The sequence below is a fragment of the Parus major genome, chromosome 1, assembly GCF_001522545.3.
Source record: "Parus major isolate Abel chromosome 1, Parus_major1.1, whole genome shotgun sequence".
NCBI lineage: Eukaryota > Metazoa > Chordata > Aves > Passeriformes > Paridae > Parus > Parus major.
The window spans coordinates 67,002,032-67,027,603 of NC_031768.1; the positions used below are offsets into that span (position 1 = coordinate 67,002,032).

The 25,572-nt window shown below is 36.1% G+C and overlaps 1 protein-coding gene across 8 annotated transcripts in view; it reads right to left on the reverse strand.

The window, feature by feature from the left end:
• The window catches only part of FRY (FRY microtubule binding protein), a 219,076-nt gene that overhangs the window by 100,400 nt on the left and 93,104 nt on the right, over positions 1–25,572 (reverse strand). For all 8 annotated transcript variants that reach the window (XM_015629518.3, XM_015629509.3, XM_015629499.3 and 5 more), the window contains 6 exons: positions 13,577–13,630; positions 5,077–5,216; positions 3,102–3,192; positions 2,642–2,721; positions 2,447–2,527; positions 630–798 (listed from right to left, as the gene is read on the reverse strand). In XM_015629518.3, coding sequence (XP_015485004.1) covers positions 630–798; positions 2,447–2,527; positions 2,642–2,721; positions 3,102–3,192; positions 5,077–5,216; positions 13,577–13,630 — 615 coding nt within the window. The remainder of the gene's footprint in view (positions 1–629; positions 799–2,446; positions 2,528–2,641; positions 2,722–3,101; positions 3,193–5,076; positions 5,217–13,576; positions 13,631–25,572) is intronic.

A 25,572-nucleotide genomic window follows, 5' to 3' on the forward strand; every position in this document is an offset into this window, starting at 1 on the left:
CCAGCAAGAATGCTGAAACATGAAATAGTTTCTTGCCTTTTACGAGATGATATAATCTATTAATTTAAAGCATTCATTGTAGTCAAACTATGCGCTGTACTAGTGATTTTTAAACCAGGAGGGTACAGAGTGCACTCTACAGCAAGCAGGGTGAAGGTGTGGTGGAAGGAGACAACACATCCAAAGGAAGTTCTATCCAGCTTTTGCCTCAATTCTCTGTCTCCTCCTTCCATTAGAGGAAAATTATCTCTCTTTTCTGGTCACTGTGTCAGTAGTGGAAGATTCACTTTGGAGGCAGGGACCAGCTAGGGAGACACAACAAGGCACAGACACAGGGCAAGGGACAGCTGTGGGAAAGCAGGGTGGAAGGGCTGGGGTCTACAGAACAAAACCTCTTCTAGCTGGAGGTTGAGGTGTAGGGACTAGAGGAATATGACTGATGAAAAGTTGGTATGGGACAACACACTCCAGGGACCAGAGCATTGAGGGGTTCAAAACAAGCCGAAAGTAGCTTCACATAGGTTTATGTGGAAATGACATATGGAAAATCTAGAATATTATGTGGAAAATAAAGGCTAGCCTATTCAAAAAGGTCTGGGAAGCCACAGCTATATACTTAAGAATTTTACCTGCATAAACTGAAGAGAAGCTTCAAAGTCCTCCACAGGATACATCTTAATGCGAAAGAATTTCATTCCCATTATAAGACTGATAATGCTTTGAACTACATATGGGCTTTGTTCTTTGTGCCGCAACTCTTTTAGCTCTGCCATAAATTTCTTCTTTACAGCAGGAAATCTAGGAATTCAGATTGGTTAGTTCCAAAAAGTTCAAAAGCAATATTTGAAATGCATTGTAAGGTATATCAATTGGGAAAAACCTAAAGAAGATAAAACTTAGGTTGTATAAAATTTAAAAATTAAATTAAAATAAAAAATAAAATAAAAAATACAATTAATATACCATTTCGCTCAGTATTTGAATAGTTTTTCTTTGTTTAGCTTTCTTTCACTTCTAATAAACTGAGAAAAGGAAGCATATAGATGTGGCTTTAGATAACCACATCTTTCAAATTATTTTATTACCATGCACCTCTTTTACATAAGAGCTAGCAGTATCATTTAAATAACCCTTTCAAATGTTTTTTTCAAAAATTCATGATGGAAAGACAGCTATCTTGCAAGAACATGTAATATTTTCAAAAGAAAATGTTTATATTATAAATATAATATAAATACTCATATAGTATTTATATTATATTTATATAATATACTGAAAATACTCATATAGGCAGTTTGTACCCTCAGGTTTTTTTTTCCTAACAGCCATTACAGTAAGACTTAAGCATTAACAGCTACAATAACTTGAGGTAGAGGGCTCTGTGATAATTTTTGGTCTCCCTCATGAATTTATTGCAGGTGTCTTTGGAGACACATTGTCCATAAAAATGATAGCTAGAAAGAGCACCAAAGAGGACCTCTTGCCCTTTTTGTGACAAAATGGAAATAATGTAATTTTCATGGTAGGCGTACCATGTAACAACATTTTGCTATCCCCTTTGATAGACAACCCAAGCGAATGGAAAGAAACAGGTTAGCAGGAAGAAGCCCTTCAGTGATAGAAACATCTTAGCAAGGTACTTCAGAACTTTGACAGCTTGAAGCTTTGGGTCCAGATGCAACTTCTCCTTTTGCATTTGACCCAGCAAATTTAGAGGCCCAGGTAAGACCTTAACTGAATTGATACGATTTCCAGAATCTTAAACAGTTTTAGCCACATCAAGCCAAACTGACTGGTTTTGTAGAGCTGAGATTCACTCTCAGCAACACTGAAGTGTCAGGAGACAAGACAGTATTGCATCAGGGCAGTAAAATTCATCCTCTGCTTAGCTTGTGGTTCAAGTGTATAATGAGATGCTATATTGGGTACATGAGATCCTGAGTTTAACTGTTTTCAGGTTCAAAATTTAAGATCTGACCCACAAAGTGTTTTATGTCATCTGTCCTAAGAAGGATGAAGGGTTCAGAAGGAGATGCATTAAGTTCAGAGCTGAAATAGCTGCAGAGCCTTAATATTGTTGCTATGTAGGAGGATACCCATTTATAGGTTTGCCCAGCTGAAGGAAAAATAACATCTACAAAAAAAACTAGTTAAAATAGCTCTCTTCAGCCCTTTGGGCTTTCACAGACGTCATTGCTGAGATAGGAAAAATAATGCTGCTGTAGTTGAGTTGAGTTTATTCAGTATCACTGGACTAGATGCAGAAAGCCTGGGATTCCCTAGAGGCCTATGTTCTAGAACATCTGGATAAACAGAAGGCCAATGAACTGAAATGACTTATTCCTACAGAATACTTAAAGAAAGTAAGAAAATCACATTATTCACATGCTAAGCAAGTATACTTTGTCATATCTATGAAGGAAATAATATATTGAATTTTGCTTACTTTGCTTGAGCTAGAACACCTATTACTTCTGCATACAAATCTGCAACAATGTGCATATTGCCAGTGTTAGGACCAAGGTACCTAGCAAGAGACAAGAAAGAATTCTCAGCTGAGAAAACATACTGTTTAAGCCACTATTAAAAAAAATAAGAAAGTATCTTTTTCATAGAATTTTTGCATGGAAAAGAGCCTTACCCTTCTTTGTACTTAAAGTGCTTGAAAGCCAAGTTAATAACATCATTCACCAAACTGTCTATTACAGGATGAAGTGGAATCTGAAAACACAAAATAAAATATAACAAGTACACATATATTACACTACTGCTAATATTACTTGTGGATTTCATCCATTCAGAAATATATAGGTTAAAATAGCATGTAGCTAACAAAATAGCTAAAATGAGCCAGATGTTTAATGTTTATTTAGTTTTGAAGATAAATACTTTAGCTCCAAAGACTTGGCAAAGTAAGGTCTGTGTCAGCACAGAATGCTATGTATCATACAGGTGCAAGAAAGACAGCAATGAAGAAGCATGCAGGATGTAATTCATGTTTTTATTATAATCTTAAAGATGCAAATAGAAGAATCCCAAAATACAGTTGCATTGGTAATTCCCATTATTTATTAGTTAATGGATAATTTAAGAACTCCTACCTGTTTCAAAACTTCTATTAATACTAAAGAAAAAATAAAATCAATAGCCAGATCTCTTCTCTCCATTAAATAGTCCCTTTGCTGTTCATCACTGCAAAATCAAACCAAGAAACACAATATTTTGGAGAAGTGTTATAATTCATATTACACGTCTTCTTCAAGTACACATATAAAGATAACAGGGAATTGTGTTCCACCTTTTAAACTGCAGTCCAGCATTTCAGAAAGCAATGTACTGTTATGCTCTTAAAATCTGAGATAAACAGACCAAATCTAACTTGCTAATGTGATGTTCTTTCAAATGCTTAAATATCACTTATCCATTTTCTCCCTCTTTTGTTTTTCCAGTTAAAGATCCACAACAATAAAAAACAAAACAAAGCCAAGGAAACTTGTGTATTCTGTGTTCTAAGAAATGGATTTAATTTCAAATTCCTTGATGATGACAACATTTAGGACATTCTTAATTACACTTTGGAGGCAAATGTAACTGTGTACTATCAAATTTATACTTAGACTTGGCATGAATTTTGAAAAATGCCTTAAAAACACCAATGGAGAATTCACAACCAAACGGTATTATCTCTTAAAAACTGTTCCAGTGCTGATTTTTTAACTTCGGCAACACTTGTCAAACTTTTCAAACACATTTCTTGTACAGGACAACACAGAGGAATAAAAGTCTGAGGTGAATAGCTTCCAGCAAAAGTACCAAAAAATACCTATTTGATTCAACTGATTGAAGTTTCAAAGTGTACTGAAAAGATAACATGAAATATACAGTACCTTTTGTAAAACTAAATGTTAAAGAAAGAGTTCTGCAGTCCATTTGAAGCATTTAACATTAATTCAGTGAGATTTTTGTGTAAATTCAGCACGATTCTTATAAACATTGAGAGTTTTAGTGATTTCAGTAGCATTTATGTGTTTGCAATAAAACACATAAGAGCACATTTAAGGGTACAACTTGATCAGTGATGAAGCAAGTTATTTGCATTTTGGTTTCCTTTGGTTTTACATTAACTGAAGAAAGGACTTGTTATATATTCTTTCTGCAACACTACCAATTGACAGAGTGGTCTTGTTTCATTGCTAAACTGACCTCCAACTAAATTTTGGGTGGAGTTCCCGAAGACAGCTATTTATGAGCAGGTAGTCGTGGAACAAGTTGAGAGAAAGAAGCAATTCAAGGCAAGGATTCATCTCACCCAAAAGCAGACATCTGATTAATGAACTGTATCTTCATCCTGCCTACGTCTACTGACATAAAGAGTACTTCTACCTTGGTATCTAAACCTGACCCCTATAATACCTCTGTTCCAGCAACTACTGTCTTTTGCAGTTACTGGGCTATAATGTAATCCCAATGTGAAGACTTGCCTATGCATTTTTGAACACAGTGTTTATTCTCCTGCAGTTTCACTCAAGTGTGTAAATGTAATACTGAAGTATTGAGAAAAACTCAAAGTTTGAAGAACATACCTGAACCAAACTGCCAGACATCAATATAACCAAGATCAGTCTGCTCCCTTATCACTGAGGAACTACTGATATCATTATTTTTCTATGCCTGTTACTTTTAAGAGGTATACTGCTAAAATTCTCTGAGTGATTCTCCAGTTTTCAGGTTGAGGGTAGGTATACGTGAATTTTTCATGTGTAAGCAGAAAAATATATAAGAAAAATTTTTCCGAGCAGCACAGAATTACTGACCGATCACTTGAGTAAGTACAGTTTACACAAACTGGTATTTAAGTGGCATGGAAGCATCCAAAACATCAGTAAGACAATTACTGGAGGAGCATAACGTGAAAGACACAATTATTCCATACATCAAGAAGCCAAGAAAAGAGTTCCAGGAAGAAGCAGAAAAAATATACAACTTTCAAGCAGCTGTTACCTCACAAAAGTTGATGGGTGAAATGTAACACAGTTTACTTTAGAATTTATCAGTTATGCATATTCAGAATCATACCTTTTGGATTTAGTGCTTGTTCTTGGTCTGTACTCATGAGACTCATCTTCTATGCCATTCTGCCTTTTATACCAATCAAACAAAGTGCGCAGGATAGAGGGTAAACAATATTCTGAAAGTGAGCTCATTGAGCTTATAACCTATGGGGAAAACACAACAAATCAACAAATGAAATGCTGTTCAAGTTTTTGCTTCTCCTTAAAAAAGTACTAATTCAATGGTTCTTTCTTGTTATCATCCATTTTTTGAGAACTATGGTATAAGCAGTGACTTAATATTCTGCATTTCCTGTCTTTAAAAGACGTATGGACATGGCATGTAGGAACATGGTTTAGTGTTTAGACTTGGCAATGTTCTGTTTGTGGTTGAACTTGACGATCTCAAAAGTCTTTTCCGACTTAAATGAATCTGTGATTCTATAAAACATAAACAGAAATCCAACAGCGGAGTGTATGTTGATAGAGTCTTTATATTGGTATAAATATATGCATTAAATTAATATGGTTAATTAATTATATATATAACTGGTATAAATTAATATGCATTAAAATCGTGTACAACATCTTTCCGTGTACCAGAAAATCATCTAGTTCTTCAAGCAGGTTATTTTGATTTGTTACACAATGTTGATTTGAGTTCAAACAGATTGTAAGGAAAAAAAAAAGGAATGAATCAGCAGTACTGTCTTCAGGGCTGGATGCCCCCCTAGAGACTCAGAATAGATTGAGAAACACCACAAGTTCTGCAATAATTTTAATGAACTGACCATGCAGATGCATGCATCTTACTCTTAGGCTCACACACCCAAAAACTTGGAAAAAAAACCTGAAAAGTTCTCTTTTATATATAGGAAAATGTTTAGTTTCTTGTGTCTTTGTGGGCACAAATAAACAAAACATAGTTTAGAATTATTCCTTAGAAGTTGCTGATTTAACAGCTCTAGTGGCATACTAGATAAGAAGATTACTGCTCACTCAGTATTAACTGTGTCACCAATTACAGAAGTGTTACTGAGCATGTTGGACTGAACTGTGACTTAAACATCTTATTACAGGAAACCATAAAGCTACAAAACATGAAAATATCAAAAAGTAGGGTAAAAAAACCCCTCCATTATTATACAAGAGGACAATATATGTATTGCAACTGAATGTTCACAGCTAAAGCATTTGTGGGCATTCTAAGAAAATAAAAAACAACTGTTTAAAGTAGGGAAGAAATTAATGATCTGAAGATTTTTTGACCACCTTAAGATCATGCAGGGCTTGATCCTGCGAAGTGCTGAGTATCAGGAGTGAAGAGCTGAAGTGTGTACAACATGCCCAGTACACTGATTATGTAATTAACTGTCAGGTTTATCCACCTGCTTAAACTTAAACCAGTGCATTTCAATGCTTGTGGAAAAACAACAGAGTTTAATGCCTCGTGTAACACCAAACTTGTGTGAATGCTGTGACTTACACAAGAGCAAAACTGAAAGACCAAGCATACCCAAATATTAGTATAGCCTTAACTGAGAACTTCTGTGGATGACACTTAGTCTAGCTGAGTAACTCTGAACCTCCTTTGTAGTTTTTCAGCCTCAGGATTTAACTAATTCACAGTGAAATTGTGAACTAAAGTTAATGAGATATTTTGAGGGTGAAATATTATTATTTACTTATTATGGCCTAAAATTAAACATGCTGCACTAGAAAGATAAAACAACTGCCCTGCTAAATTAAAAATTTCCATGAAAGTAATATTTTCAGAAAACTTTCAATCTAGTCTTTGCAATAGATTTTATTACCTGAAATATGAAACAAGTTGCTGTGGAAGATATCATGAAGCAACTACTTGCAGCAGTGACAGAAAGCTTTTAACGAAGAATTACTATAGGACCTCAAGCTCAATTATACCAAATCCTTCTAGCTTAAGGCTTCAGATAAATACTCAAAAAAATCAATCACCTGGTGTCAGGGCAAACTATACACTACCAACTCACTTCTTTACTGTTTTCTGAAACTTTTAATGCAGTTAGTGCAACACTGCTTCGTAATAATGAAATACAATGAAAATGGGTTTCCTAGGGAAGACCAGAAAAGAATCATACAATCATAGAATCACAGAATGGTTTGGGTTGGAAGGGACCTTAAAGGTCCATCTACTTCCAACCTCCCTAACATTGGCAGGGACACTTTTCACAAGACCAGGCTGATCAAAGCTTCAACTAACCTGGCTTTGAGCACTTCCAGGCATGGAGCATCCACAGCTTCTCTGGGCAACTTGCTTCAGCCTCACAGTAAAAATATCTTCCTTCCAGTTAGTAAAAACTGATCCTCTTTAGTTTAAAACCCTTAGCCTTTGTCTTATGTCCATGGGCCCTCAAACAGACCTAAATAACTTTTCACAAATTGCAGTATCTAACCATTAATGAAAAGTTGTTTCAATCAGATGTTCCTGCATGTTCATTGACATACTTATCACAGCTGTTCTCTAAATCTCACCTATACAATTTCACCAGAAAAAGTCAAAGTGATTCCTGTTAAATCTTCTCACTCTCATGCCATACTTTCTCTGCTGAATTTAGTGTCTGTCTTCATTTGGGATAAAAGGTCAATATAGCTTTATTTTTTCCTTCTTTTTTTTTTATTTTTTTTTAATCTTTCTGTCATTGCACTTTTAAGACAGGAAGGAAGGGTGGACTGGGAAAAGACCTGGCTCTCAGGGAACAGGAAGGGAGGGAAGTCTAGCCAGCATGCCGGTTACTCAACCCTTTCATTTACTGGAAGTAAGTCCAGGAGTGAGATGAATTCTAGCTCTGTGCTGCTCCTGAAAGGGAGTGCACAGATGTACAAATATGTCCTTGTTGGACAAATGATCATATTCTTCCATCATAAATGAACTACCTACTGTATAGCTTAAGGATAAGAAAGCTGCACAAGCAGGGAGCTGTTTAAAACCTGTGTTTACAGAGCATTAAATATACTTTATGTAAAAGCTTAATATTTATTTTGGATTAAAATGCAAGAGTAAATTTAATGAAATTCTGCTCGGACAGCTCACTACAGTTTATATACTTTCATAGAAGTCTTGCTATATTGTCAAAATTCAAATATAAGAAATGTTTCCACTAACAGAAAATTGATATGATTATCTTTTTCATTTCACTAATGAATTTATATGTGCCTTAACACCAAATATATTCAAAACTGCACCCAATTTCCAACAGTACCATTAGTTTTTTGGCCCTGCATTATTTTTTCTGTATCATATATATCCATATGTATGTTTAATGGGCATTTTATTGCCATTTTAATAAAGCAGAATTGAAGTACTTCATTTTTGCACAGTCTTAGTTTATTTCTTATGACTCTATTTTTTGCACTGTGTCTGTATATTTTATCTTCAAATTGTTGTGCAGATTCTAAGCACAAGTAAGGTTTTACACTTTCTATCAATGCTACTGAATGCATTTGTAATTGTGGAGATGTCCTTTCATTCACATCTTTGCTCTAAGCACTTTTCTTGGACTGTGCTGTGAAGTAAAATCTCCCTGGAAATGGTTAAAATGGATAACTATTCAAGTTGAACTCACCAGTTTTCATTAATGGCCTTGGCTTTGTGAGACAAAAAAAGAAAGCAGTATTTTTTAGAACCATAATATTGTGGATGGGCAATTTCAGCTAGCATTCTTATACACTTGGTAGTGTATGTTTATAGCTATTTTACTGCCAGCATAACAGTTTACATGAAAACCCATTTATTTTTAGTGGACAGCAAGTTCAGTTCTGAAGGTATTACCTTTAATTTTGCCTTCAGATGTACTTCCTTACACACGGCTGGAACCCAAACCTCTGACCAGGAGCCAAAGGTTATTTTATAACCCCATGACCATCATTTCTTATACTTTCTCTGCTCTGTGCCTTTTTCTAGTGGTGAAGGCAAATGTGTAAAAATCAAGGAAAGGCAAAACACAAAAGCAGCCAACTGCAGTGCTACTGCAATGACAGTGATATCTGTATTCACTAACTACATCTAAAAAATAATATTGGAAAAGAATCATTATCGGCATATCATTAATCCTGTTTAGGCTGTTAGGAAAAAGGACACTTTATCTTTAGTATGCTGCTTAGTGCATTATTTATTTATTCTTTTATTGCATTTTCCACTTTTTTATTATTATTATTCATTTTAGTTTCCTTTTTTTTACCTTAGCTGATTTTTTTTTGTTTGTTTTCATCTCCTAAAAGTATATTAAAGATTAAATATTTTTGCTTTCCATATCGTAGTCTCCAACCTTGTGCACTTATAAGAAGAAAGCAGTAAAACTGTAACAAGAAAAAGCTTTTGTGCAGTTTATGCTGAAACTTCTGCAACAGGCACCTCGGATAGATAGCTTCATACGGAAACTAAGCCTTCCTGTTAAATTTTTTCACTTCCATGGCAAAAACATTACATTCATTTAGTGTTTTTATATGGAAAACAGTCTGTAGTTCAATCCAAGATTACACAGTGCCCTTCTTCTGCCTCCAGTGTTGTCAGTTCATGGAACATTTATTCACCGTGGTAAGAACAAATGATACATTAGTAGAAGCTGAGAAAAGAGTAATAAAAATGTTTCCTTAGGTGAGGATAACCCTCTTGGAGAATTATGGGTTTTAGCTAGCTTTTGATCTTTTCATGTACTGCAACTTTATGGTTTCCTGTAATAGGAAGTTTAAGTCATAGTTCACTAGTACAATGTTTAATAACATTTCAGTAACTGGGGACACAGCACACTAATGCTGGAGCTGTAATACTCTTTGCCAACAGACAACTAGAGTTGTCTAACCAAGGACTTTAAAAATGTGATTTCAAATATACTGTGAAAATATTTAAAACCATATGAAAAAACCTACATAATTTCCTGTATATATTTTCTTTATACATATGCACACCTAGAAAGGAAAACACAGTCAGTGTAAGGAATGTAGCTTGTTAGGCCAATGGTGAGACATTGGGCAAGTCAGGATAAGTATCATCACTTCATACATTGCTCAAGATCCTATTATTTGTTTGAGGAGGGTGATGCAATTGGCAGCCAGACATGCTGTCTGCTCAACAGGAGACACTGACTACACCTATGTGGAGAGAAACAGCCCTGGCCCAGTCAGGTTTCCAGACACTGGATCCATCACCACCATCATAACCAATGTTCCTAAAATGGTGTTTAAGAATGGGCAGGAAAAAATGCTGGTTCTCAGGGAGCCAGAGATAGAACTATTCAGGGATAGTAAGTAATGCTTTCATAGCCATCTCAAATAGTTTGGGGGGTCTCAGTGTTAAACTTGATGCTGATTACTTTGGGTAGCCAAAGTGCCATTCTGCTCATTGTTAAGTTCTTTTTGGACTGATTCTTTCCACCTTTGAAGCTGACTTGAAAAAAGCAAGTTTTAAATCAGGTCATGCTTTATTTTTGTTGCTTTTTAATTTACCATTAGAAGATTAAGCTCAAACATTTTAAAGTAATTAGTGACCTACTCACTTCAGCATTGCTTATCAATGTCGCTCAAATTGAATAGAGAAAATTTTGATTACGTCAAAAGAAAGAAAATTAGGTTCCTTTGACAGTCTGTTACTTATATGCCCTAAAAGTGAAAGTAAAAATTATTAGACACTCCCTGAAGAAGTTTTTTCATGGGGATTGTCCATCCTTCCTGCCTTCATTTCTGTAGTAAAAATATTAGGAATGTCATGGCTGGCCTTTTTTGTTTTTGCTAGATGACTTTATGGATTTCAGAAAAAAACACCAAAGCTTTCTGCACCCTAACTGAAAAGGGGAAGTGAGGGATTACCAACCTGGTCTTCCTTCATCCCATAGACTCTTTAAATACTTGAGTTAACTTCAAAAATGAAACTTGAGTAGTTTCACTTACAAGCACATACCTTCTTACTTGGGTTTTGGTGCCATGTCATATCATGATCTTCAGAGCTTCCCAGGCAGACTACACCTTCATTTTATTATCTGTACTTTTATGACAACTTTATAGTACTGACATGTTTTAATTTGAAAAACAGCTTTATATGGAGATGTACTCACATAATCTATTGAGTGAAACATGCCAGGTAAAGAAAGACTTTTTGCAATGTCTTCCTGTCTCTATTCTAGCTCATTTCTATCAAATCTGTATTGTGCATGACAAAATTTTGAATGCAAACTATTTGAATACAATTAAAACCATCCTATGATTGTATTGATAATTTAGCATGTAATATAGCAATATAATAATTTAGATTGTATTGATGGATTTAGCCAAACTAAAATAATTTTGGTAAGTATGAACCATGTTCTTGAAAATGGGCTCATAAGCCAGGTTCAGGTCCCATCTGCTGATCACAGGTCTACACCTGTAGTTGGAGCACCAGAACATCTCAAAATGATAATGCTATTTAAGTAGAAAACAATGTGAAAACTGAAAAGGGAAACATTGCCAGAAACCTGGCCTGGGGCTGACAAATTCTGAAAATTTCAGCTTAAATAGTTTGTTTCAAAAATTTCAAGCAGCGGAAAGCAAGGCCTTCTGATGACATCTAAGTCAATCTCACCACCGTACTTTTCCATCAACTCTTCACATAGGTAGGACTTCAGATATGTGAACAGAAAGATATATGAATGTCATATATAACAAAATTTACCTTGGTGTTTGGTCTGCATCTGTTTTTTTTTCTCCTGCCTGCACTCAGAGTAAATTGCTACAGCAGTAAACACACAGTTTCACTCTAGGAAGCTTTTGCTGTGCTCATTAAATGAGCTTGACTTAATTACTCAATTTTCCGTCTACTTACCAGTAACTAGGAGAATTATCAGTCTTCCAATTCTTCCTTTTAAAGGGCCAAAATTTGCTAAACCATAAATATTTAATCAAATCACGGCCACCCATTATGAGTTTGTTTAATGCACTGCAGGAACAGTATCCCAAGGTTTGCATCTGGGTGGCTGAATTTGTTTTACTTTCCCATTTGAGTGCAACATTCTTACCACAGGAAGGAAAAGAGTATGTATATAAAATTAAGGTCAAAATACCACAAAGAATTTAAGGAGACAGGTAGGAAGTACTCAGAAAGAGCCTCCTTTAGCCTGCAGTGGCTGGTTTCCCTGCGGGGTCTCTGTGATCAGTGAGGCAGATAGGGAGCTCCTGAGTATGAAGTCTCACCTCCTCTGTTCACCTCCTGCTCTGAGCAGCCCTCCAGGCAGGCTCTCTCTCCCCAAAAAGCGGCTACAGAACAATCTAGAGTCACTTTGTCAAGCTAAAATTACAAAGTGAACCTTAGTGAATGCCAGTGAAGTCTCAGAAGGCATCTTTACTTCTGGAGATATGTCTCAGAAAACTCAATGAATGTTCAGCTGAAGTTCCGAAGTTGTACCTATACCTATCTCCTCTCCCAGAGTCAATCAATATGGTACCTGCATCTTATGGCATTGGTTGTAATTTCATTTTGAATTGTTTCTGTCCCTGCTGTCCTTCTGCCCTGTGTTTCTGCCCCTGGCAGTGCAGCGGTATAGGCAAACGTGGAGTAAGTGGCAATGGTGACAGCAATGGCACACCTAGAGTTTATCATTCCTCTTTGTGGGGAGTGAGATCTGCCAGTTTTGGCATCCTTTATGTAAGTTAAACTCTTTATAACTTATCTTCCTTCAAAAACCTATTTCAAAATAGGTTATTCTAGATGCTGCTGACAAAAAGAAAGACTGCTGACAAAAATAAACTGCTTTATATAATCAATTAGAAGTGTGTATATTGCTGTTGGTTTTATTTTTATACTTGTCCTATTTCCCTTACATAATAAATTAATCTAAAGCCAGATATAAATTTAATTTTATAAATTAAAATTTCATTGTTCTACTTAATGAAATCAGACTAATTATATAAATTCTACTTAATTTTTAATTCTTTTTCCCTGCCCACCATTTTCCTAATAATTATCTGCCTTGTCAAATACAAGTGTTTATCCTGACAATTGAACTTAATTTTAAACACAACAGATTGGCTCAGCCTATTTGAAGTGCAACACAAATGTAAGTCATGCTGAGTCACAACAACAGAGGCAAACTAGACTGATGAGACTGATGGCAACAACCATGGTACTATAGGCCCTCATATAAACTATAAAAGAAACCTCATAAAAGAAAGATTGGGGGGCACACACCTGTTTAAAAAACCACATACTTTGAAAAGATACATATTTTGCTTCAAGATCCCCATCAGGGGAAACAGACAAGAAACAATACTTGTGCCTAATACACTATAAAAAGTAACAAGTTCTATGGCAGAAAAAAATATTGACCTTGGAAACAGAGGAAAAATTCTTCCAATTTATATCCAAGAATGGTTGGGCAACCATTTATCATGCTACCAAAGCACATCAAGAAATATTACTTTTGTAGTATGCAACAACAGTATAAGGACACTGGAATGCCTTCCAATGCACTCCTCTTTTAGCCTGAGGAATGGAAATAATGTAATTTCAAGTGTCTTACTTGATCAAACTGGGGATCTTCTCCTCGTTGCAGCGATTTGGTCAGTGGCTTCTCCTGAAAGAAAATATATTAAATATGTATTACTTAAGATCAACACTATCATATTCTACTCATATTTTTCTGTTAGACTTTTTACTCACATAATGGGCCTCCTGATCTGATCCTGGAGACCTCTGCATATGTATCAGCCAATACTGACAGAGTATCTTGAATGATTTTGGTGCCTTTTCACAAAAGAGAAGGACTAGCCATTCATTACATCTGAGTTTGTGCTCATACCGATGATAAATTCTTTCAACATCCTAAAAAGTGTTTTCTCTAATACATAACCAAGGGGCTCTATTTAGGAGAAAAGGAGACTCAGAGGTGACTTTATCACTCTCTACATCTCCCTGAAAGGTGGCTGTAATCAGGTGGGGGTTGGTCTCTTTCTCCAGGCAGCAGCTGACAGAATGAGAGGACACAGTCTTCAGCTGCACCAATGGAAACATAGTTTGGATATTAGGAAAAAGTTTTTCACGGAAAGAGCGATAAAGTACTGGACTTGTCTGCCCAGGGAGGTGATGGAGTCGCCAACTCTGGATGTGATTAAAAAAGGACTGGACGTGGCACTCGGTGCCATGGTTTAGCTGAGGTGTTAGGGCATGGGTTAGACTCGATGGTCCTGAAGGTCCCTTCCAACCTCGATTCTGTGATTCTGTTACATGATGTACCATCCTGTTATAAAACTACCAGGCAATACGAACATGCCCATGTTTGTATATAATAAAATATAAAATATATTATATTATATTAGATTATATTATATTATAATATATTATATTATATTACATTACATTACATTATATTATATTATATTACATCCTGCAGGACATACTGAAAGAAACGTGGTCTAGGAAGAATCATAGATCACAGAGTTCATTTTTAAGGAAGACAACTGTGGGAAAAATTATTACTAAAAAAAATTACAGAAGGTATTTTCAGAATGGAAGCAACTTTTCAGGTCATACTCTCAGTGCAGCTGGTAAAGCCAAGGAGAACTGCCCAACTCAGAGAAGCCATGTGTGAACATCCATTCACCTGCATGGCTTCTTTGTCAAGGAGGCTGAGCTACTGAGACATGGAGAAGAGCACAGGCCAATATTCTAGATGCATGCAACAGTATACAAAACATGAATCTCCTACACCACAACAAAAATAAACAACACATGAGGGCAGATGACAGTCTGAAAAACACATCACTTGTCACTATCACAATTCTGCTGTGAATTACACTACTGTTTCTGGTGTCTGCAATGTGCCAGTGCCTTATTCTTCTGTAAATCATGACTCTTTCTTCTCCTACAGCTGCAAGACTGGGGCTCTCCCACCAGCTCAGAATGAGATTTTGTGTTCAGTTTTCAACAAACTATTACACTCATGAACATCTGTTAATACAGCGGGTAAAATACTATTCCCACCAGTGGCTATTAGATATAAAATGAAGAAATCTACAAAGCTGATGAGATAAGGAAATGGAAAGACTTGAGTTGGACTAAAGATTTCTATTATTTCATGTTTTTTTCAGAAGCAAATGTTGCCCAGTATACTTTGCTGACTGATTTTGAAATTAATTATGCTGATCCACTTGTAATGCCAGCTGGAAAGGAGGCCAGCTATGGGGTGACTGCAGTATCCCCTGACTACCTACCAAATACAAAAATCAACAAAATGTTTTCTACTGAGTCACTGATTTACTCAGAACAGCCATCAATATTTTTCATTGTTTTCTCTAAATACCTAAAGCAACTCCTCCAGGTTACATTTTGGGCACAACAGCTATTAATTATAACTTTATGACAGATTATTGGTGATGAACATCTGCAGTAAAAAACATTGCAACCCTGAGAAAAACACAGGACACTACCCCACCCATAGTCCTCCTCCTCCTCCTCAATCAGTAATTTGGTGCTACCCTGATTAGTTGTGTCTCACAGGAAGACAATACTTCTTTTGTCTAATGCTGCTCACTGAAAAGAACAGCAGATAAACTTTCAAAAGTAGGGTTCAACTTACTTAAAAGGAAAAGGATTCTTAAGTTTTCATGGGTCCTGGACAAATCAGCATACTAAGAATTAGCACAGTTTAGGAAAACAAATAATCAACAGCCCCTTTTTTTTTTTTTTTTTTAATTATGACATTTCTGATTCTGTTGCAGAAGATTGTGTTACCAAAGAGAAAGTTCTTAAGGTCAGTTTCAACAAAAAGGGCTTCAGCATGTGGGAGCTTTGTGTGTCCATGAACAACACTGCAGTACCTGGCTTTCAGAGAGTAGCGTTTCAGGCAGAAATGAGCTGTGGGATTCCTCATCCCATGCTGTCTCTAAGGGGAACACAATTAAACAAGACAAACCATGTTCTGGAAACCCAAGTCAGGAATTGCAATCCTGAAAATTCCCTCATCACCTGTAACCTATCTGAGGAAGCACATACACCTCCCAGATACTTTAGTTTCTGATGATGACATTTCCTAGGGGATGCACCCCTGAGTTAAAGAAGATGCCTCCAATGGGTTGTGCCACACAAGTCATCATGTGCCCTCCTATACAGGCACTACACCAGGGCTTCCCCAGCCACGGTGCATTGACCTAAAGAAACCACTCACAGGCCATGCAGCAGCCTTGGTCGCAGCAGAAGGCAGCTGGGATGAAGAACTGCCAGAAGCCAGGAAGGCTTCTGCTGCCATAACTTCTCAGTGTCTCCAGTTTAGGGCTTCAGTTGAGGCCTTTTTCCTCCCTTCATCCCATCCTGCACCTCCTGCTGTTCCCACTGTTCCCTTCCCCTCACAATCTTGCCAGGCAGCAGCTGCTGCTGCAGCTGTCTCTGCCCCTTTGTCATGCCCCTGTTTGGGCTGCTGCTGCTCCTTCTTCCTTGACTCTTTCCAAGGACTGTGCTGCCTCTGGCGCTACCTGCAGCCTCTGTGTCAGGACCCAACCTGACCCCATGGAGATGAGAGTCTTTGCACACAGCCTTCCAGTTCTGGGAGCAGGGTGTCCACACCACAGCCTCTCACTGTAGCCCTGCAGTGAGTGGCAACAGCCATATAAGATTGTGTGTGGAGTTTGGAGGTTTGAGAGAGCCCAGCACAGAAGTTATTGCTACTTGTTGCTACTTATGCTGAGTGCTGAATAGATTAAGAAGTGAATAGAGATGAAGGGCCAGATAGAAATGTGGGGTTTTGTTGTCTAAGCACTCCTAAAATATAAAAGCATGAATACATTCATGATAAGAGGAGCAACTGACCATTTCAGGGAGACACAACTGAGTATATTCAAAGGCAATTCAGTTATGTGAAGGTACTTCAAGTGTCCTTGGAAAACAGCAATTTTTATTTCTGCAATAAATAATTTCTTTTCATCTACTGTAAACAACTTACCTATTCTATTTGCTTAGCTCTAATATCCTTACAAATCTTTCCATTTCATTTTATGCAGTATTTTCAACATTGTTGCTATGGCAGATACCATATAAAATATATTTATACTCATGGTAGGTGTCTTTACTGCATACCACAGGTTCAGGATTTGTAAAGAAAGGTTAAAATGCGTAACAATATGAAACTGTCCCTGGGCAATAGATTCCATAGTAGTCTCTTTACCCTGGAGATTAAACACTTAATTAGTTTAAAAAAAAATCCTAAAACTGTTTTCTAGCCTCATGGTACAGTTTTACTTCACTTTATTTTCTTGCCCACCCAACTCACAAATGGCAAAGAGGCCTTTTTATATAATAAGTTGACTTATTTTAGTCTCTGTCGATACACTACATTCTACAGAAATGTCTTCCAAATCTTAAACAAACAGTTCAGCTGAATTTGGAGTCAAAACCTACAACAACAAAATATGAATAAAAAAAGTTGTGATTAATATGAAAGGGCCCATATCTTACTGAACTATCAAAAAACATGAGAAAATTCCAGAAGAATGGATTCTCAATAGTAACATTTCCATTTTTAATCCCTAAACTAAACATCCTTATTTCTTGTTTGAAGTGCTGCCTTCAATTGCATATTTGTGCATGCTGGAAACTCCCATAATATAAATACATTAGAGGTAAGCAATAAAGGCAATTTAATATTTGAAACTATTGTTTTTCAATAAACCTGCTAAATGTTTTGTGTCGCCAATGCCTACAAAAAAAAATGCTCTACTAAAACTTAACTTCCTTCCTATCCATCACTGCTCTTGGCAAAACATAAATAGAATATAATGACACAGAATATGTGAAATATGCAATGGAAAATGCATATTTTATCATATTTGCATACATCAACTAAATATAATAATTATAAATTACCTAAAAAACAACTTATCATTCAAACCCTCTCTTCACACAGGCACACTAAAACATTTCTCCAAAAACTGTCAGTGACTTTTAATGGTTAATATATTAAGGCTTTTTCAGGGCTGCTACACAAATATAATTGGGTAAATTTACACAGGAATAGCCACCTGTCACAGAGCTGAGTGTTCAGGGAAACATAAAAACGAAAGGATGTTGTAGTGCCTATTAAGCTTCACTATGTCACCATGTTATAATGATATATATAATGCCCCTTAAAGCTATTTTTAATCTCAGCAACCATTAGGACTGTTTTTCCTTCTGAACTCTGGCAGGCTACTGTATTACTGATTGAGATCAAACCCCATTTTTAATTTATTTTTTTTTTAAAGAATGGTGAAAGGATATTTTTACCCAAATTTTAACTTTTGCACTGCACACTAAAAAGCAGACAGACATACCCTACTGAGTGCTCTACCGGGGTGGAAGACTCACCGAACAGAAAAATGGACCTTTTCACATAAAATGGAGTAGGCATAGAACACATTCAACTACTACAGCTACAATATATGTAAAAGGCATGTAAGCACAATCTTAAGAGCCCGAAAATCTCCAATTCTTTCTTCTTATGATGAATCAGCACATCAGCTCCCTCTGCCCCAAATGTCTTATATACTTTTCAGAAGGAAAGAGAATTGGTGTTTGTAGGAAAAGGTCTGCTCCCAAACATGCCAATTATTTTTACTGGCCTTATTTTCTACAGACAAAACTTCTCAGGAAGTGATTTTTGTCTCTTATATACCTTTTTACTATTTTGGAATTCCCACCACCCCAAGGAGTCTAATTAATTTATACCTAAGCAATTAAGACAGCCAAGCTTTCTTGACTGAAAAGGATAATCTGTTTACTCTGATAGTCTCACAACTGTCTCCCACCTGCAAGTTCTATGAAACAGGCAAATTAGTGTCCTGTTTTCATTATCCATTCTTTGTAAGTCAGCAGGTCCTCATGCATAAACACATAAACTGCCTGTTCAGTGGATGACAACAGAATCTTTGACTTCTCTTAGCATCAATTAGCTGCTAGACACTTATTTTAAGAAACCGTGTCAGTGACCACGGTACACAGAGAGTAAAATAAAGGAGATTGCCCTCATTAACTTTTGAAATTCTAAGCATGTAGCAACTGGAAATTCTAAAGGCAAACATAATAAAAAAGATATGATAATACAGCTTTGCAAGGAAACACTACAACTTTGCATAAGACAAAATGTTAACAAAAACTGTGATGGACTTCATTTAACTGTTGAAAATTGAGAAAAAAGCAATGCTAATTGTGCATGGTACTTCATGTGGTGGAAATAAACTTATTACAAGTGGCCATGAAATAACTAAAAATATGCTGTATCTCCAAAAAAAAAACCAAACCAATTTATCAAGCTCAAGTCAAAAACCTACTTGTCATTACAGTTAATACACAAAAAAAATGAAAGGTGCATGTTTAAAAGACATGTTCAGTATTACTAAGTCTATTCTGTCTTCATGTAATTGCTTTGGGGTTTTTTGGTAACAACTCTTCTGTTTTGTTCATGTGGAAAAGGATGTGCCCATACTGCTGAATATAAAAATACAGGAACATCAGATCATCTTCAAATACAGATTTTCACTCCCTGGCTTTGACTCTTTGGCATCCTTGTCATGCAGTGCTCTGATTCGATGATAGACTATGTCATCACATCAGGTATTGCAGGCTAATTTTTGTCTGATTACCACATTCTCTGCAAAGGGCATCTTTTACCTAGGCTGTCTACCAAGAAAACTAAAACGTGGACACATAAATTTTGGTCATGTGAGTCTTTAGTCTGAAGTAACTGATATGCCAGAAAAAAGAAGGCCATCCAGGCCAAAATTGAGTTGATTTTCAGAATACACTATGGAAGTAAATTTCAAGCATCCTGAAGAAAGAAGCAAACCCACTTAAGATTGTTATTTGGATGCACAGTACAAAAATTAGTGCTGCTACTTTCCCAAGATAACATAGAATGTAAAAAAACCCAAAACAACTCCCAACAAACAAAACCAGTTTTCTCATCAGCCTTTAGCAAGGAACTCAAGAGCTCTACCATTCCTACCTGAACATTACAAAAATTCCTAGATATTCCCTCAACTCAGTGTTGACAATCAACAGTTGCAAACTTTAATTAAAGGATAACTGCTGTTACAGATATACAGATTAAGAGCAAAATATCCCCCAGAAAAAGAAACAATACCAAACCAAGCAAAAAAACCCAACAAACAAAAAAAAACCCCCAAAACAACAACCCAAACAAAAAATGCCCCAAAAAATCCAAACAACAAACCTACTACTCTCAGCATTTCTATTTTCCATTGCAAAGTAAAATGCTTTATTGTAGGCAGGAAGTCAAACATTTCTTTTACTATCATGTTTTAAGCCCAAAAAAGCTGATAACTACTACTGGACCAGTTCTGAAAGAAGTATTTTAAAGACGTGCTTTTTGTGAAATGTGAAAGATACTTTTCAAATACATGCTTTTCTGAAACCTGTAAGTTGAAAAGAGTGCTAAGGATAACTTTACTGAGATCTGCGTTACACTCGGGCACAAGTGAGAATGGAAATTTTCTTGGCTGTTTGTTTTCAGAACTTGTTTTAATAGGAATGAATTTTCAAAACTGTAACTTAACAAACACATCAAAATCATCTGTCTATTAGGATCCTCCTGGTTAGTATTATAATACTGTCCCTTGGTTTTCCATGACTTTATATATTCCAATACTACAGTACACAAAAAAAGAGGTTGATTTTACAATCCGTAAGTATGATAAATTTAAAAAGAGCATCTGGATACAGTGTGGGCACTAGATTGATACTGTAATTCCAATACAGCCTTGTGTTAGTAGATTGTGTGATTCTAACCTAAAAAATTCCAATATAAGAAGATAAACTTTTGTTGATTGGAAACTAATTTGCCAGGGCAGGGAATGCACAAGGCCTCACTCAAGAGTGCTGCCATAGGATGCAGTACAAGAGTCCGAGATCTTTCATTTATGAGCCTGTTGGACTGGAATAGGCATGATATTCTAAAAAAAATACTTGATACAGTGATTTCCATGTAAGAATAAGACCAATAGATGATGGAGATCGAAACTTCCAAGTCTATGTTATGACCTTTACATGAAACTGCTATTCGAGGTATAATTTCAACTGTTTATTAAGGTTTGTAAAGGTTTATTAAGGTTTTTCAGCTATGTGACCTGGCTCAGCCATGGGGAGGGGGCAGGGCAGTGGGAGCATGAGACTAGCCCTGTTGTGGCAGGGACTAATGGCTCCATAACCTGGGAATGGGTCCTGGCCTGTGGGCAGGTGTGGGAGAGACTTAGAGGAGGCCATTAAGGCTTATTAGTGCCCTTAGGGCCCTGACCACTGGTTACCCACTCACAATAACGTGACCTAATTTAATAAAGCCTATAGGAAGCCCTTATCAGTTGGCTTGAATAAATTTAGGGTTGTAATTGCAGGGCTGCTCCAAGCGCAGCAGAGACCTCTGCAAACAGGAGCCAATTCTCTCAAGACCCAGCCAGCCAGGCATAATACAGGACAGCAAATGACCCTGGCCATGGTCTGCTGTCCACTACTGCTTTAACATCAGGTAGTTACTCACCAACTGTGCACCTGTCTTCACAGAACAGAAAAAGAAGTGAGGAAAGTGTATTTTTGAAGTGAACTTGAGAACTACTGCCAGTAGTTTTCTTTAAAATTCTGTTACTTGGAACTTTCTTGGCTATGTGTTTATTTCAGAGGCTGTAACTGTACCATGTAAGTACATATGAGAGGTGTCCCCAGGTGATTTGACCTGAAGCCTTTTCCTCCTGGTTACTGGTACTGATTTGGACAGACTTTCAGGAGAAAGGAGAACAGAATTTTCAATATATATTTGCATAAAGGTATTCAAATAAAATTTTGTAATTGTCAGTTTGTCTGGGCATACATACACTGAGTGAATATTTAGAACAGAGCAAGGCAGCTTGCCTTTCCTCTTTTCCAGGAAATTACCTGTTCCTTACAGTAACTAGTATCTATTCACTCTGAACAAACAGGGGTCCAAAGTCCCTGTACAAGCCAAACTATCAGTGAGGACTTCAAATGTAAAACATGTGTAAGGCTAATGTGTCTCATTACAGGTGACAAACAAGGAGTTGTCACCTTGTGTGATGCAGCTGGAGTTTTAGTCCACGTAAACCAGAAAATTCTGCATTACAGCTGTGGGATAAAACTGCTTGGTATTATCACAGCCTATATAAATCCTACTAGTTATCACAGCCCAGTCCTCAGAAAACAAAACCCAAAAAAACCTACTTCCTTTTCTCTGTTCTTAGCATATTCTTCTCTTGCCTAGAAAAAGCGAAGCCTAGACTGAAGCTAATACAGAAACCAGTCCCATTATACATATTGGCTGGTCAATCTCTGCAATTTGCATTATTCTTTCCTTTCTTTCGAAGTCTTCTGAACCATCTGCTAGGTTGTTATCACCAGTTCTGTCTTGAAATAGATCTCTGCTTTAATGCCTTCAAGCTTCTAATGAAATGGAAGTAATAAAGACACTAGTATCAACCACACCACTCCTTTCAGGTTTTTTCCTAATGGTGAGATTAAACCTGCCTAATAAAAAGAAAGAGTTACATACAGAATTCATGAATATGCTTATAGTCCCAATCCTATAATGAGTAAATTCTGTTCTTGAGCTCAGTATTCAGAGAGATCCTGAATTTAGACAAGCTCAGTAAAAGAAGATGCTTGCAGGAGAAAAGCATAATGAAAGTTTACCAACAGCTAAATTAACCATTAACAACTGTCAATGCCTGTAGCTCCCTATGTTTTATCAATGTCTACAGCTGTGTGTAAGTACTGCTGAAAGGCTTATTTAAAGATTAGCGTGCTCTGTATGCACAGGATGAATTATTACCCAAAGTGATAATCAACAGTCCTAAAAAAGGAAACTTTTTTTCTGGGCTTTCTCCTTACAGAGCTATGAAACATATTCTTTCAATTGAACTGGCAAGAATATTTCCCTGGCTTCCTCTTTCTAGCTTCATTTCAAGACCATCACTGCTTGAAAAAAATCAGCAGTAATGAAATATCAAATTGTGTTTGGAAGTGAAGCAATGCAGAGAAGATTTAGAATAAAAACTGATAAAAATTAAATATGAATTAAATCAGCTGTGGAAAAAGGTCTGTGGAATAAAATCTTAATATTTCTTACAAGTAAGAACCATTATCTACAGAAAAGAACCAGGAAATTATTAAAGATTATCAAGAAAAAAATATTGAAATTTCATTTGCGGGAATTTAATTTTATAAACTGGATTTTATTTTATAAACAATCTACTTTAATCAAGTCTGCTGCCAAACACTTTTAATTTGAAATAATATAACGTGACAATCTGGGTACAGTAGTTAATCATTAAAAATTAGCCACATGATTGTGAACTTGTAATTACTGAATTGTATTTTTTATATATCAGAGATCCTAAAATTGGAAAAATTGACCTGAAATTCTGAATAAAATATTCCGTGGGCAAAGTTAAAAAATGTCAAATCTGGAAAGAAAAGTTTTCCATTTTAACTTGTTAAAGACTTAGCAGTGGATAGCTGACATTATATTTATGTCTAGAAAATATATTAAGTGGGGAGCGTGTTTTTTATGATGATCACTGCCAGATCCAGTAACCAAAATGTCAAATGATACTTGGTTGCCAGCCAAGGCAGCAGGAGGAGTAGGTGTCACTGTCCTCTGCTTTCTCTCCCCCTGGAATATTGCTATCCCAGATGAGACTTCATGTTGCTGCAGGAAGGGATGGGGTTTGCTGTGCCCTTCATTGACACAGTAGAAAATAGCAAAGATTTCTAGTGCCTTTCTGGCACCTGCAACTCACGGCATGATACAAACATGGTTTTCCTACATGGTTGTCAGAACACTGTAATTTACACTTTGGCTCTGTGTGCATCACAAAAGAAAGAGATTGATGTATCACATGGACATATGGAACCCAAAGAAACTGAGACAAAAATTCATGAAAATAACAACAATGATAATCAGAAAGTATAAGCTGGCAGAACATGTATGAAAAGAATGGTCTGGGTAAAAAAGGTATCCGTTAAGTACTTAATTTAACCATAGTAACTTCAGAGCTTCAGTGTGAGCTAGACTTTGTGATAAAAGAGATGTAAAGGCAACAATATTATAAAAAGATAATTTTATCTTCTCTAGAAGAAATCCTAAGTATTCATTGCTCATTATAAAATTAAACTGTCATATCTTGTAATGACTTGGAGAAATCAAACTAGAAATATCTCAGTGTTGAGCACTGTGCAAGTTTGACTTTCTTTGAAGTACACTTGAGTTTAATTAGACCATAAACTTCAAAGAGTTCAACATCTGACTAACTAATTGTGAAAAAAGGCCAAAAAGTAGCTTTTCACCATCAACTTATAAACTTCGTCTCCCAAATCCCTGGGACTTCTTGGTCACAATTCTAGTAAGTAAAGTAAAATGTTGGAACAAGGCTGCTAAACATCCAGCAGCCACCTCGCAAAAAGGGCAGACTCAAATTCTTAGCTGTTATTTGAGAATAATTTTTGCCATTTTCCCTTGTCACTTCTTTCATTACAACCTAATTATTTCAAAATCATTTTGACTGAATGTCTACAGAATCCTGCTTACTCATTGGTCACAGCCAACCTGAAACAGCAGCATGCCATGACATGTAAGTTTTATTAGTACTAATGAGATGTGAGTACGTAATTGAATTATTGTTAGTGACTCATGGTCAGATCCCTGTAAAATTATGTTCTGAAAATGATGACAAGAAGGTGACATTCCAGTCTCTTGAAATATTTCTACATTCTACATTGAATTTATCAAATAAAATTCCATTGAACAACCTCTAGAATAAGATCAACATTTAGATAATAATAGTTTCTCAATGTGAAAAAAACACAGCAACTCAAGGTGAAATGGGAGTAAGTCCAAGCCTGAAATGTTATATGAAAATGCAGAGGTTCATGCTTAAGAGTAACACAGGTGCTGCAATGAAAATATATCCTCAGTACCGGTCCTCTGACTCTTTTCCTGATCTTGTCAAATAATTTTATATACATTCTGTTTAAAAATTTTATAGACATTCTCTGGGCATCACATGAAAACTGGATGATAATAAATAGATGCTGCTATTTTATTTTTTAAAAGGACAGTATAAATGTCAGGTTATTCTACTTTTTGTGATTTGGAGGGAAATCAAAGAAGAAAAATTTGGATTTTTGTCATAATATTCGTTACTGTAAGCTTTTTGTAGTGTCATTTCCAAATTATGTAAGATAGTTCTGTCATGTTGCATCTAGATAATGCTTCAGAAGAAAGCCTGGTAAAACTTTCCAAACATCAAATGCTTCTGAATCTAAATCAAAGCTAAATGGATGTCATCAGAATAAAAGAAAACTTTAATTCTGCCCTTTAAAATATCCTGAAAATAGGGAACTAAACTAAGTATTCTACATTGGATTTTATAACAAAAAGATTCTAAGATTTTATTAAAATTCCCTTATAGTACAGAAGTAAAGATTTCTGGGTATTTTTAGTTTGTTTTTTTTTTTTAATCTTGT